The 14,479-nt window shown below is 37.2% G+C and overlaps 1 protein-coding gene across 4 annotated transcripts in view; it reads right to left on the bottom strand.

Moving 5' to 3' along the window:
- LOC103156109 (vitamin D3 receptor A) overlaps positions 1-14,479 on the bottom strand; it is a 126,928-nt gene that overhangs the window by 5,807 nt on the left and 106,642 nt on the right. For all 4 annotated transcript variants that reach the window (XM_007578035.2, XM_007578036.2, XM_016664061.1 and 1 more), the window contains 3 exons: positions 8,088-8,272; positions 4,412-4,511; positions 3,837-4,014 (listed from right to left, as the gene is read on the bottom strand). In XM_007578035.2, the coding sequence (XP_007578097.1) occupies positions 3,837-4,014; positions 4,412-4,511; positions 8,088-8,272 (463 nt within the window). The remainder of the gene's footprint in view (positions 1-3,836; positions 4,015-4,411; positions 4,512-8,087; positions 8,273-14,479) is intronic.

Below are 14,479 nucleotides of genomic sequence, written 5' to 3'. Positions count from 1 at the left end.
CTGCTCGGGCCTAATAATAAACAATAGAAAAACAATAGGCCTTCGCAGCGCTTAGCTGCTCGGGCCTAATAATAAACAATAGAAAAACAATAGGCCTTCGCAGCGCTTAGCTGCTCGGGCCTAATAATAATAATAATAATTAACAGCACGATTACAATAGGCCTTCGCAGCGCTTAGCTGCTCGGGCCTAATTATTTTTACAAAAACAATAGGCCTTCGCAGCGCTTAGCTGCTCGGGCCTAATTATAACACATTTTAATTATATTTTTTGATTTTATGTTTTCAAGGCTAGTTGTGGGTTTAAATTAGGGCTGAAACGATTCCTCGAATGATTTGAGTACCTCGATTATTAAAATTCCTCAAGGAAAATTTACCTGCCTCAAAGCTTCATTAATTTGTATTTTATTATTTAGCACACCATGTTCCGGTCAGGACTTTATTTGCGTTGCGCTGCGCTCTCACTTCCGCCTCTGAGCTTTGTTGACGAAAGCTAAGTGTTAGTGGCATAACGTCCAATCTTCAAGTTCGGCCCATGAGGATTTTATTGATTGATGATAATGCCCAGGTCTTCATCGTTTTTGGGGTACCAATAGACATCCTTAAAATGATGGAGTACGGCAGCATTTCTCCTCCCGGAGCTGCTGGATCAAAGCGAACGGTGGGAAGAGCGCTGCAGGAGTATTTATACAGGTGAGTGGATAGACTGAACACGGTGGGCAGCTGAGTAGTTGATGCTTATAGTGCAAGTGTAGCTTTACGGACGAACCACACAATAAATTTCATATCCCGGTCTGAACAAACGGGTGGCGGAGCGCAATGTACATGGCTGGTAGATGAGTTTCTGAGTGTGACGAACGAGGGTGCCATAAATATCCTGTATTGCTCCCCCCCGTTCTTACATTTGTCTCCCACCCCACATCAAGTTTGTTTGTTGTTCTTTCCCCTCAGACTTACATTCGTCTGTCCCTGGTCTATTTCCTCCCTTCCACCCCCCATCTTGCATTTGTTCGTTCGCCTCTAATCTGCCCACCAACCCCCACTCCAGGCGACATTTCCCGTATTCTCAAACGCAAAGCTCGACAGGTATGAGGTAAGGTGAGAATTCATCTGTTAAACTCACTGAAGATGATACATAAACTAAAAGCTGGAGTATAGACGTGTTTGTGAGCCTGCCTCTTTATTATTAAATTGAATGCAATTTCAGATCTATGTATAACTTTTCTTCAGGTTAACTTAGAAAGTGAACTATTATTGTTTACAAGTTAATTTTCTAAACTACAGAAAAGTAACTGTTAGGGATGCTCATATATGAAAAATTGGACTGATATTGATATCCAACAGTAACACAGCTGTTATGCCAGATTTACCAATATTTTATTTGATCTATTTTTTTATCCAATTACTTGATTAATCATAAGAATAATCGATTGATTACTCGATTACTAAAATATTAGTTTACAACAGCCCTAGTTTAAATAGCATTTCACTTTCCCGTAACATATAGCTAGCCAGTAATATTTTTAAATTTCCTGTCAACTTAACATCTTAAATACAAAAACACGGTGGACTGCCTCAGCGCCCCGACCTCTGGGCTTAGCAAGTTTTCTGGGGAAAACCCAGTACACTATACAAAAAGAAACATTTTGTTGTGAAGAAATGCCATGTTTCTGTACAATGATAATATAGGCAATCTGATGCTGATAAACCTTATGACTTTATGTAAAATCAGAATAAACTTTTCCGTTTTATGACAATTAAGATGACCAACTTTTGTTCTATTTGCTAAATGCCAGAATAATGAGAGAGAATTTTAAGGCATTTTTTTAATTGGAAAAAAAAAATGCATGTCTTTTTATTTAGTGTATGCAAACTTCTGGTTTCAACTGTATTGGCATGCCTGGTAAATAGGTGAATCTCTTAATAAACCATTAAGAAAAAAAATCTACTTTTAAATAGTTTTAAACAAGAAATAATTGTTTTAACAAAAATATAATAATAATCATAGTTGCCACAGTATTGGTATGTATTTTAAACTTACACTTTAACTTTTTAAAATAATTGGCCAAAAGATGAGAATGAGAAATGTCACAAAAGCAAACTTTAGAGAAAAGAACTTTCTTCCCTACCATCACAAATGTAAGATCAAAAGTAAAACTGTGAGCTTGATCAGAAGAGAGAAGTATAATTGTTTGTGGCGCTAATCTTTATTAACAGTACTTAATTTTAAATAATAATTTGGAGCCCCCCATTGTTGACTTCAAAATGGAAATAGTTCAGAATATCTGGTCAAAACAGAACCAACTGTTCAGACACAAAATCAACTTTAACATAGCATCTCTATATTAGGGCTGCGTAATATCGATTTTGCGATATATATCGATATTTTCTTTCCTAGAAAAAATCGATATTCATCCACAAGTATCATAACATCCAACTGCCACCTTGCTCATTCACTGCTTGCTTCGCCGGGGGAGTGATTAGGTCATCAGACTTAGAGTGATTCCTTCAGATGTTAAGTGTCAAAGTTAAAAAGGTATCAAACTATTCAGAGCAGGGTACTTGGTGCACTTTATTTACTTTACAAATGCATGTAAGCTACAGTTTGTACTGTTTCAATTAAAAGAAACATGTTTTCTCACCACTTCTTTGATTCATTTTGTCCAGCTGTCGACTTTTAAGTCTGTGTTCATGTCCAACCAGAGCCAGGTATTGTGTAGTTGGTGCTTTTAATCAGTTTTCCGTTAAATTAATTCAATCCAACTCTATAACAGTCACAAAATGTCACCAAAATCACTCTGTCCCTCTAAAATCTTTCAGAAAAATCGCAAAAGTGTATTGAATTGTATTGTTTGCTGAATATCACAATACATATCATATCGTGAGCAGAATATTGTGTATCGTATCGTATCGTATCATGAGATTACTGTATCACTACAGCAATACCCTATATCCCCTGTTTTTTTGGTGTGCTGCCTCTGTGTGCGTTTTTTTTTATTTTTTATATGGTTCAGCTCAGCTTTTAACCACAGCCAGTTTTGAGTGTATTCTTGGAACAGCTTGTTTGTTTTCACTTCTCCCATTCATGTCCTGCATACGTGTGGGCAGCCGATCACTGTGTTCTTTGTGTAGGTGGGAACCTCATTCAGGTTGCTGTGTGTGCATGCCGCTTTCATGTGGCAAATTTTACAAGAAGATAAATCAGAACCGGAACAAAACAGCAGGAAGCAACACTGTTACACAGTGATCCTTGCGGTTTGTGAGGTGTTTCTGCTGTTAAAAGTCATTCACTGACTTCGGGCAGTCTGCAAAATCCCAGATGTATTTCAGATATATTCATTATTTGAATCAGCTATGCTATACTGACTAATAAATTACTTTTAAGAAACTGGTCAACTATTTAACTTTCAAAGACAAATTATGAAAATCTTTTGTCTCCATTTCTAGATGTAATGCAAAAGCTGCAAATCTTTGCCTGTTTGAAACTTTTTATTGTCATTATAAAAAGTGCAATAACTTCCTCCAGCTGAACAGAAAAAAAACTGAAGCTATTATCTTTGAACCCAAAGAGGAACGAGCCAGAGTCAACAAGCTGATATTACAGCTATAAACTAGAGATCAGCCCCAAAACCTGGATGTAGTGATGATGACCTGATCATTCAGGGTCACATAACAATGGTTACAAAGTCAGCCATTCTGAACATGTCCAGAATTAAAGGACAAATGTCCCACCAAGACCTAGACAAACTCATCCAGTTGCATTGATTACTGCAACAGAGTCTTCAATGGGTCTGCCTAAAAAAAAAACAAAAAAAAAACACAATCCTACATCTTCATACCTGAATCCTGGTATCATCTTGGCAAATCCGATAACTTTCTGGATACTGTAGGAGACCAGATCGGCGAGGTGGGGCAGCATGGAGAGTTTGGTGTCCTCCTCGCAGGAGTCAGGACTGCTCGCTCCGTCCTGGTACATCATCAGCAGGTTGCTGAAGTTCATCTTGGTGTCCACAGATTCTGCTCCAGCAGATTGAGAAGGATTTGAAGCAAGAATATGAAGAGGAAGGCAACAAATAGCAATAAGGACTTTGATAAGCTTTAATAACCGATAAAGCTCTAAAGATATAACTTGATAACAGAGGAAAAGTGTTGCAAGTGGAATCATAACGTTTTCTAAAGTTGTTCTAAACAGATTTTGTTTATGTACCTTAAATCCATTAAAACTAAAAACTGAACAAAAACTTTAAATGTTCTAAGTAAAACAACAAGAGTAGATTTGATTAATTCAACTTCTGCTTGCAGGCTGACAGTGATGCTGAATCTAAAGAGTCGAGTTTGGACTTTGGTGATGTTAACCCTGAATGGTGAATGAGAAGAAGCAGTGTATAAGTGAATGAGTCAACCTGTATCTCACCAGGTGAGTGATTGAATGAATCAGAGGAGGCGTCAGACAGTGAGTGAAGGGAGGCAGCTCTGCTGGCGCTGCGTGTTACCGGGCCATCACGCACTGGAGGCTGCAAACATCCAGAGAGAACAGACATTAATATCCTCAGAGCAGTTTCTCCTGCCTCTCAATCCGAGTTATAAATTAAAAGGATGTTTGCACTAAACCTTATCCTGTCAAACATTCGACTGCTCTGAAACTGGCTTTTACTTAGCCACTGTTTGTCATGTTAACCATTCAGCTGGCTGAGGTGTAATGTGGGTGGATATCCTCGGAGCTGCAGTCTCCAAGCTTCAGAGTTTCTGCATTACAAACAACTCCTCCCCCACAACTCTCTCAATCAGCTCCTTCAGACTAGCCAGCAGTAATCAGCAAACACCTGGTGGAACTGCACATCAGCTGAGCTCATTATAGGAGCTACTTCTCAGTGAAACGCTGGTAAAAATGTTGTTAAAGGGTTATTACAAGTACCATGTTGTAATGACTTCCTGAAGGTGGAGTTTCAGAAAGAGGAGTTTTTAAAGTAATGTAGCTCCCAACTTCAAGGCGCTAAATTACAAAGTAAATTTTCTTTTCAAGTCATATTTGATATTTATAGCATTTTCTTTAACAACTGAAGTTAACATAGTGACTTGATTGTGCTATAAAATGGCACTGACACATAATACTGCCCCTTTAAGCAGTGAATACATAAATCATGTTATTCTCCTTATTAAGAGACCATTGACCTCTGAAAGTATGAGCATGTAGAAGCTTGGGCACATGAATAATGAAACATTGAATATTTGCCACAGTGAGAGGAGCAGCTTTCACCTGAACTGCCTGGAGCTGAGACGCTGCTATGTACTCCTGTAATAGAGATGCATGATGGCCTTTTCTTTTACTTATCTAAGGATTAAGTTTTCAGGTCTACTTATGTAAACAAATCTGACTAGTTGTTACCAGGGGATTTATTTTATTTATCTCAAACAAGCACTTTAGATCCTTTCTAATTCCCTCTTTAGTTCCCTCACAATGTTGAGATCCGCTGCCAAGAATTTGTTTTTCTTGTGTGGATTACTCGACGACTCCATCTTGAAAGCCTGCGGTTCACTCCTAGTTTAATGCAACACCTGCAACTCAATATTCGGAAACCTCACTCATCTGCTACTCGATTAGCGTGTGCCTGTGGCTGCCTGCAGAGCGCCCAGTGATGCAATCATACTTGACACCAATAAATCAAAGAGCCTGTGAGACTTTGTCAGATATTCCAGCTATTCTTTACTCTCCCTCTCATTTGCTCTGGATATTAGTGTTGTAGCAGGCTGCTGGGAGACTGTTGTCTGATGTAGTTCGGAAAATATTGTACATGGTAGAGATGATGACAGCAGCAGTCATAATGTCTCAAATAGAAATACAGTGATGCACAATGTCCTGCAAAAGCAATCAGGACCTTTTGAACGTTTCCACATTTTTTACAGTCACAACCTTCAATTTATATGACAGAGGAGGGTAAAATATATGCCTGTCACGATAACAAATTTTGCTGAACAATAAATTGTCCCAGAAGTTTTTGTGATAAACGATAATATTGTTGTTTTGAGACCATTTAAGTAATATAATGGTAATGGCATAATAATGAAAAAACACATTCTTAAAGAGCAATAAACTTTAAATTCTACTGAACATTCAGCACTGGAACTGGAAGACATTTTAAATATCTAAACTTAATAAACGTAACAATAGAAACAAAAAAATAAAATGAATTATGAAGTTTCTGTAAACAAAATTGAAATGAATTTTTCAATTAACTACTTAATCCTTTTTTAAACCATATTAGAGATGTACAAAAGATGTAGATAAATAATGTAATTCCTATTTTAAATAAGAAAAACATATTCTTATATAAATACAATAACATAGCATTGGTGTAGTGAACGCTTGATCATTTGTAGCTGCGATGTAAGATGCTGGGTCTGCTCTCACTGTTGAACCTCTGCTACGCGCTACAGGTAGTAATATTTCACAGACGGAGCGCAGCTTCTGCTCCACCTGGTAGTGAACTCTCACACCGAACCTCTACTTAAAGCTGCAGCATTTAACTTAAAAAGATAAATTTTACATACGTATTAAAACTTTCGCTGTCCTAATAATCAGTAGATTATTGTGAGGGAACACAAAAGTTTTGCGAGGGAACGCAAAAGAAAAAAAAAATCCCCATGTCCCCTGGAGGGCTCCGTATAATGGAACCTGTATTTGCCTTTGAATGTTAAGTTTTATACTTGAATTTTTTGGCAATGTTGAGAAGTTTTATTTTGACTCATTGTATTTAGCCTCTTGTAGCCTCTTGCAACCGTGTAAATTTCTAGCTTCACCTACTAATTTTCTCCGGTTTCTCCAACTCTTTATCAAATCACATGATAATCCTGATAATAGTGTTGCTCTCGCGAGACTGGCGAGCTAAATGTCCAGGCCTAGAGCCATAAGAAATGATTACACTTGTATGTGTGAAGATTTCCACTCTCCTGCCAGGATGGTAGGAGGCTCCTTGTAGCCTGAGATCACTTTTTGTCTCCGATTTCCCATCTTGTACCTATACCACATCAAGCACCTTACCAGGCCAGCCTGTCTTGGGATTTGTTTACCCCAGCTTGGGGTCAAAGACTGAAGGATGTGGGTTTAGTTAATGGTGGGATTAATTAACTTTGGTTTTGTTTATTTATTTTGTTGTTTGTTTTCTTTCCTAGTATTGCGCATGTATATTTTTTTTATATGGCCATTTAGATGTCTGTTTTCTTTGTTGAATTTGTAAATATGTATAATTTTTGTCTTTCACTGCGAATATAACACACTGGCACATTGCAAATCTTCAGACTCTGTGTCTTTCATGAGTTGAATGCTAATCTTCTGAGAAACCAGCCCAATTGATCCAATTATTTAAATTCCAGTATATTACATTCTTTAAATATACTACACTCTTCAGAGCCTTCATATGTTTTCAGTCTGTTAAAGATAGTACTACCGATAGCAGTACAATTTGCACAATGCCTGTTTTGTTTTTTCTTGGAAAAAGTTATTAAAAACAAGTTTTTGTCTAAATTAAGGTGAATTCATGGTTCCTTTTTCCACATAATGTAACCAGTAGTGCTTATGATAAAAAAAATAATCATGTGATCGGTATCAGTGATCGGCCCTCATGGGTTTCCTCGGAATCGGGAGGAAAAAATCTGATCGGCACATCTCTAATGAACATGTGAAGTGAAAAGCTCATCCCTTTCTACTTGACTTAACATCAATACAGTGTAAAGCTAATCTAATCTGATTATTATTTTTTGATTAACTGCTTATTAATTGAATAGCAAAAAACAAGAATAGGAGATTTATTTACAAGATTTGAACCTGGTGAAGCCAAAACTGTCACTTGAGGAGTTCTGGGTAAAATATATGTAAAAATGTTTAAACGCTTAAATTTTATTTACCGTTCTGGCTTAATTATTGCTCTGATGGTTTTTTTAAGTCTATACACGCTAGTTAATGATTATTTCAATAATGAATTCATCACGATTAATTGTTTCAGTTCTACATGATACAATGGGAAAAAGTTCATTCATTGTTTCAGCTGAGTGCTGATTGGCTAGAAGGATATCAGAATTTGAAGCGGACTAACCCTGAAGCGTGAAAAATCAGAATAGGAGGCATCGTAGGTCTTGTGGTGAGCTTCCACCAAGCTAGAGATCATCCGTGCCTGCTCCTCGTTCAGACGTGGCCTCTGCGCCTCCCGGGCTGCCTCCTCTTCTTTCCTCTTCATTATCATTTCCCTTTTCCTCTGCACTTCCTCATCCGTCAGTATAACTGCAACAGGCAGATAGACGGAGGGACAGGTCAAAAACAATGAAGTAACTCCACATTTTCAGAATACTACTGAAGATCGGTTACTTAGATGTTACTTATATATACTGTACTGTATACCATTTGCACATAGACTCACTGTAAGCAGCAATGTCACACATTTGTACTTTAAGAAGGTCAGTTAAAAACAAATCACCTTTTTTATTTTTAAGCTGAACACACCTTATTCCACAGCACAGCTATTTAAGTTTGTCAAATTCAAGCATAACTGACCTAGTTCCCTCTCCCTCGCTATTTTGTTTCTTAGTTAAAAACTTATGTCTCACCTTGTTATCTAGTCTTAGTGTAGACAGTTCATAGCAAAACACTGCATCCCTTTTATTTGAGATTACATTTAAGTCTAGCAGGGAAATGTGGGCGGGAACTTGCGTGGGTGACATCATGCTGGAAGGAGTCTAGATTAAAATAACATTGGAGCTCATTTAAGAATATCGTGATATATATCGTGTATCGTGATATAGCAAAAATATATCAGGATATTACATTTTTTCTCATATCTTTTCTCATAACTTTTTCCAGTACCACATGTTGGAGATAAAAACAAAACAAATAAACTAAAAGGACAGTTTAATTAAACCATTTTATGATATCATTTATTACTGTTATTTATAACATCTTATATTAGTATAATACATTCTAAAGGTAAAATAAAATCTAAAAATGTTATGTCTTGAAATGTTTTTCTTACACAAATCCTATACACCTGACTGCTGCGATAAAGTTACAAAAATGTCTTTAAAATGTTCTTGCTAAGTTTTCTGGCATGAAGCAAACAGAAATATTTGAGGAATTCTAACTGACCTAAAACAAGAGAAATTTGGCCTTATTTAACTTCAAACAGTGAGAAAAAAATGTGTATGTGTCTTTTAATTATCTTTAAATATCTGGTTTCAACTGTAAACGGTGCTTTCCAAGTTTATGCTCTGAATCAAACGCTAGATTGCACTTTATTACAAAACTGTGCAGCTTATATACACAGAAATCAAGCACTTTCCAAACATTGAAAGCATCCAATTGAAATTTAATAATTTTCAATGATTTTAAGCAACTGTATGAACCCTGTGATATCCTTCTGTGTTCAGCATTATTTTTTGTAGTTTTGCTTCTTTCCTACAAAGCTCTACTTTTTGGAGGACGGATGTAATTCTTCTTTCTACTCATATGCCATGAATAAACAACAGCATAATAGTTTGTGATTGAACCGACACCCAAAGAACTGGAGCGCAAGACGCTGTGGATGTAGGACGGCAGCCAGAAAAACAAGGAAGGGGAAGTTTAAATCATCGCTTCCCAAGGTTTACTCTTCAACTGGAATGTGAGATCTCTGAATACAAAAACTGCAGTACCATAAGTGGTTCACCACATTATTACCTCTAAAGTACCTCTACCACTCTTACAGACTTCAAAGGTAGACAGTCAGCATTACTGAGGGGGGATGAAAACACTGAGTAATTGTGCAAATTCAATTATATAATCCAGGACATTTTACAGTGAAAAATCTGCAGCCTGTATCTGGAACATTTAAATGCAAGTTTCCGTTTCTATTATGGTATCAGGTTGTGCATCTCACGTTTTGCTTCTGCAATGAGTCAACTTTTCAGTTCATCATCCAGTTCTTTGAGTTTTTAGCATCATGATGCGCCCTGCCCTGCAATGACACAGCTCTCAGATCTTCTGGTTCCGGTGTTCTGTTTATCTGTGCTACCAGTAAATCCATCCTACCTTGTGGTAATGTGCATGCGCACATCGATGCTACGTCACATACTGCTTACTTGGCAGATTTCTTATATATACGTCCTACCTGTGGCAGTTTCGTTTCATGTGTTTTATTTAATCGAAGATTACAGTAAGCTTTATTTAATTTATTTTATACCTGGCTTTCATTAAGCTGCTGTATTTATGTTTTCAGTTTACATGACAGCAGCTTGTAAATATATTTATAAATGGCTTTAGTTTGCCGTCTGCACTGTCTACTGTAAACAAGTCATTGGCGGTTAATCAGGATAACATACCTTTTTTTTGGGCTATTTCGTCCCTATATTTAAAAATATTTTAGTTTAATTGCACTCTTTTTTATTATTAAACTTTGCTAAATAGATGTTCGTAGCGATGTGGGATTGAAGCTGTGTAATAGCTGCGTAATATTAATCATATCCTATCATTTCAGGAGCACAGTGACCTGCACACTTCAGTGGACACATTGTGGCTGTGCTGCATCTGATAACAGACTTACAACGTATTAATGCGCAAAAAAGAGATATGGTGATCTGTATTTGTCTGTGTTTAATTGTTACGTCCACCAAGGGCACAACATATTTGAGGACACAAGACAAGAATGAGGGTTCAACAAAATATTTTATTCTTAAACTCTCTTGAACTTTGGTTTTCTTGGTTCAGCTGCTTCTGATTTTCTGTGAAGAAAAAGAGAGTTGAAGGCCCTCAGTTTCCCGTGTCCCCCCCCAAAAAAAGAAAAACAAAACCCCAAAAGTAGTAACAGAAAGTTGGACCTGGTGAGCCGATCAAAAAGAACAAAACGGTACAGCAGGGGGCCAACCCTATACAGGGCCGTCGAAGCCCCTACTAGTACCGGACTAAAGCAAAAAGAACCTAATACAAAAGAAAGATCGAAACCAGGACACCAGGCCAAAATCACAATGAAAAAGCAAACAAACAAAGGCTAACAGAAATACCGCATGGAAGGCTGGAAATGTCAGCTGCGGCCCACAGACACTGGATGAGCGCACACTGTGTCAGGTGGTGGTGGAGCGAGCAGAAGCGAGTGGAAGGGCGGAGGTTTTTTTCCAACATGCCGAAACCCAGCCTATTTATAGGCGGATCAACAGCGCCACAAATAAACGTAATCAAATGACCAAAAAGAAGGAAGTTATCCAAACTACAAAATATATTAACAAAATGTCATTCAATTAAAGTCTATAAGAAAACAAAGAGAAAATAGACAAAAATCATAATGTGCCCAAAGCACATAACATTAATTTAATTCCAATAAAAACGTGTTTCCCCTGTCTGACTCTGTTTTATTCTTACAAACACCTTTGTATTTAAAATATTTCTTAACAGGTAGGATATTCTTGTAAAATAATTAGTGCATACTAATTATTTTAGTTTTCACTAAAAGAATTAGTGTATAGTAATTATTTTAGTGCTTTTAATTCTTTTAATTTAAAATGAAAAAGATTTTTATTTCATCATTTTGATGAAAAAGCTTTTCATTTTAAATGGGTAGGATATTCAGATGAAGGAAATGATCTTCTTGTGGTTTCACTGTGTATATAAATTGTTCCAATACAATGCTAAGCATAACTCCTAAGTTTCCACTTAAGTTCTGTCACTCAAATAATGTTGTCCAATATATTTAACATTAGCACAACCCGCTATAGTTTTCGGTTCATAAACATGACGGTAGTAGTTTTGGACGTGTAGCACTGGCAGATAGACTTAGCTATCTATCCGTGCTATGGTAGGAAAATCTGAAGAGATTTTCCTACCATGTCTTCAGATTTGAAGAGATGGACCAGAACACAGAGTAGACCAGTGTTCTGGTCTGACTATCAGACCAGTGTTCTGATAGTCAGAACACTGGTCTACTCTGGATCTCCAGAACCAGAACCAAACATGGAGAAGCAGCATTCAACTTCTATGCACCACAAATCTAGAACAAACTTCTAAAAAACTAAAAGCTAAAGTTTTTAGCTAAAAAATTTAGTTAACTTTTTAGCTAAACTAAAATCAAAAATAGATTGAAATTAAAATTGAATCAAAAAGGCAAAAAGAGTTGCCTTTGATTCATAATAATTGGTAAATTGATCAACATATTTGAAGTATATTTGCTTGATGCAATGTGTATTTCTCATTCCATAATTGGTGGCTGCATTGTGTTTTTGTGATGTAAAGCATTTTGAACTGCCTTGTTGAAATGTGCCGATTGCCGGGTCAGCGATACAGTGGGAACAATCAGCTCATCTTAATTCAAACAAGGTAAAGGAGGTAATTTCTACATTTAGGCATGGCAAGAAAAAAATTAACCAGAAAGTGCAATATGCTCCTTTAGATGATGTTTCACAGGTATACCGCCTCAAGCAGCCTGTGTGGGTTTTATGGGACTTCAGGTAAAGACAGATGCATCTTTCAGTTTTCTCATTTTTTGAAAACATCTGTAAAATATGTAACCACAATAAAAAAAAATAAATCTGTAACTCCATTTATGCATGGCTTTGTTTACTGCTAGCTATAGAAGAATGTTTCTGTGAACCCCCGAGAGAGAAAAAAAAAAACAAAAAAAAACAATATTTTGTCTTGAAGTCTCTCCCCTGGAAACAATCTGATAAATGAAATAATTCCTCCTTATAAAACATGGGCGCATACTATCACATCTTTCTGTTTCAGTACCCAACTACAAATCAACAATAAAGGCACATAACATAAATATTTTTACAGTTAGTCTGCTTGAAATCCACATGGAATTGTGTTGTGACTGCTACAGTGATGCACTGCGCCTGAATGCCAAAACTCATATTAATCTCTTGATTCATTGCCATAGTAAACACTTAGCCACGAGGTTCTCAACTATGCAGCAAAGACAGACTGACAGACAGCACGACTCCCAGACAGATTAAAGCAGCCAAGCTGTTATGGCCCGGGCCCAGAGAGATGGGGTCACAACAAGCAGAAATATGCTGACAAATCTGCCATTTTGGCAGCAAAAGATAAAAAGAAAAATAGCCGTCATAATCTGCAGAGCATTTATTTATAATTAAGCAATTTAAGACAAAAAGAGAGCTCAAGCTTTGTTTTCTGGTAATTAGCTCAGTTAGAAGGCCTCTTAATCTGTTCTAGATGAAGGATGTAAGATAATGTTTCTTGTTTATTCATCGATAAAAGGTGGGGGTGGGGTAGTTGATGGCTGTAAATGACTGGTCTTCTGAGCTCAGCGTCTGGCCTGTCAAACATTTAAACACAGTGATAGACTTCTCTCATTCTACTACTAACCTACTCCCTGATTCACAAACACTCAAAAACTACTTTTTAAGGCCCAAAAGAATCTACAAGCAGATCCATCCTAGGAACAGACACCTACCCATCTACTTCAGCTTCTGGCCTGTTCTACCTGGTAGATGTTTGAAAATGCTAAAGGATCTATTTTCTCAATCTATTGTATTTTTCAATACTTTTCATTGCAAATACTGAAGCAATCTTAGTCACAAGGCCGAAAAAAGCAAATAAATTTTTCTGCTAAACAGAGTTAAATAGGCTTTTATTTCTATTAAGCCCCTGTGATTAATTAGGCTTTGGGTGCACTCCCTTGTCCTTCTATTCTCCAGCCAGAATCAAACGGCCAACCCTCACTCCTTGTGGTAAGTGATATTCAAGTATGCAGGGAGTAATTGTGAACAGGCAGAGTTTGGTTCAGAGTTTGGCATGGGGGATCAAAGCAGCTATTCTCAGACTGTAACTTGATTGGACAAGTTCTTCCCTCACCAAGTCGGAGAACTGGATGCATCATTAAAGACAGAGTTCACAAAAGAATGTTGAAAGGAATATCTTGATCACCCAACAGCGCTTCAGCAAAATACTCAGCAGTTCACCAAAAGACAGTCAGTTGGCATTTTAAAAACGGTTGACTGGATGTGGTGATGTTGTGTCTGGCATGGCAACAACAACAAAAAAAGCATCAAAACAAAATAATTGAATGAAAGCACACACGGACAGAAGAATTAAATAAACAAAAACAAAATGAGGTTTTGGTCAACATTTCCAAGCCAGAGATGTTGATAAGAGATGCAAAGGCAGAGAACCCCTGGGAAGGAGCCAGAGGTTTGCTGTGGGCTTACACATTAACCAACCAGCCAACCAGTTTAATACAATGGAGGCTACTAACCTTTAGATTTAGTGTGCTATATGTCAAGAAGCATTTGGTGTGTAGCCAATTTGTCCTTGCTAATGCCTCAGACTTGTGCTTTCAAGTGGTTAAATCCAGGTCAGTCAGGCATCAAGGCACCTACACATCCTGCATGTGACGCAAAATAGCTTATCAAAAGATCACAATGAGAGCTAACATGGTGTTGACTCGGTACACTCCAAACAACATACGTTTATTTCTGAATGTAACCATCAGCTCCTGTGTTTCTTGTT

Source organism: Poecilia formosa, unplaced genomic scaffold (assembly GCF_000485575.1).
Source record: "Poecilia formosa unplaced genomic scaffold, Poecilia_formosa-5.1.2 Scaffold464, whole genome shotgun sequence".
Lineage (NCBI taxonomy): Eukaryota > Metazoa > Chordata > Actinopteri > Cyprinodontiformes > Poeciliidae > Poecilia > Poecilia formosa.
This window is presented reverse-complemented; position numbering and strand designations above follow the sequence as displayed.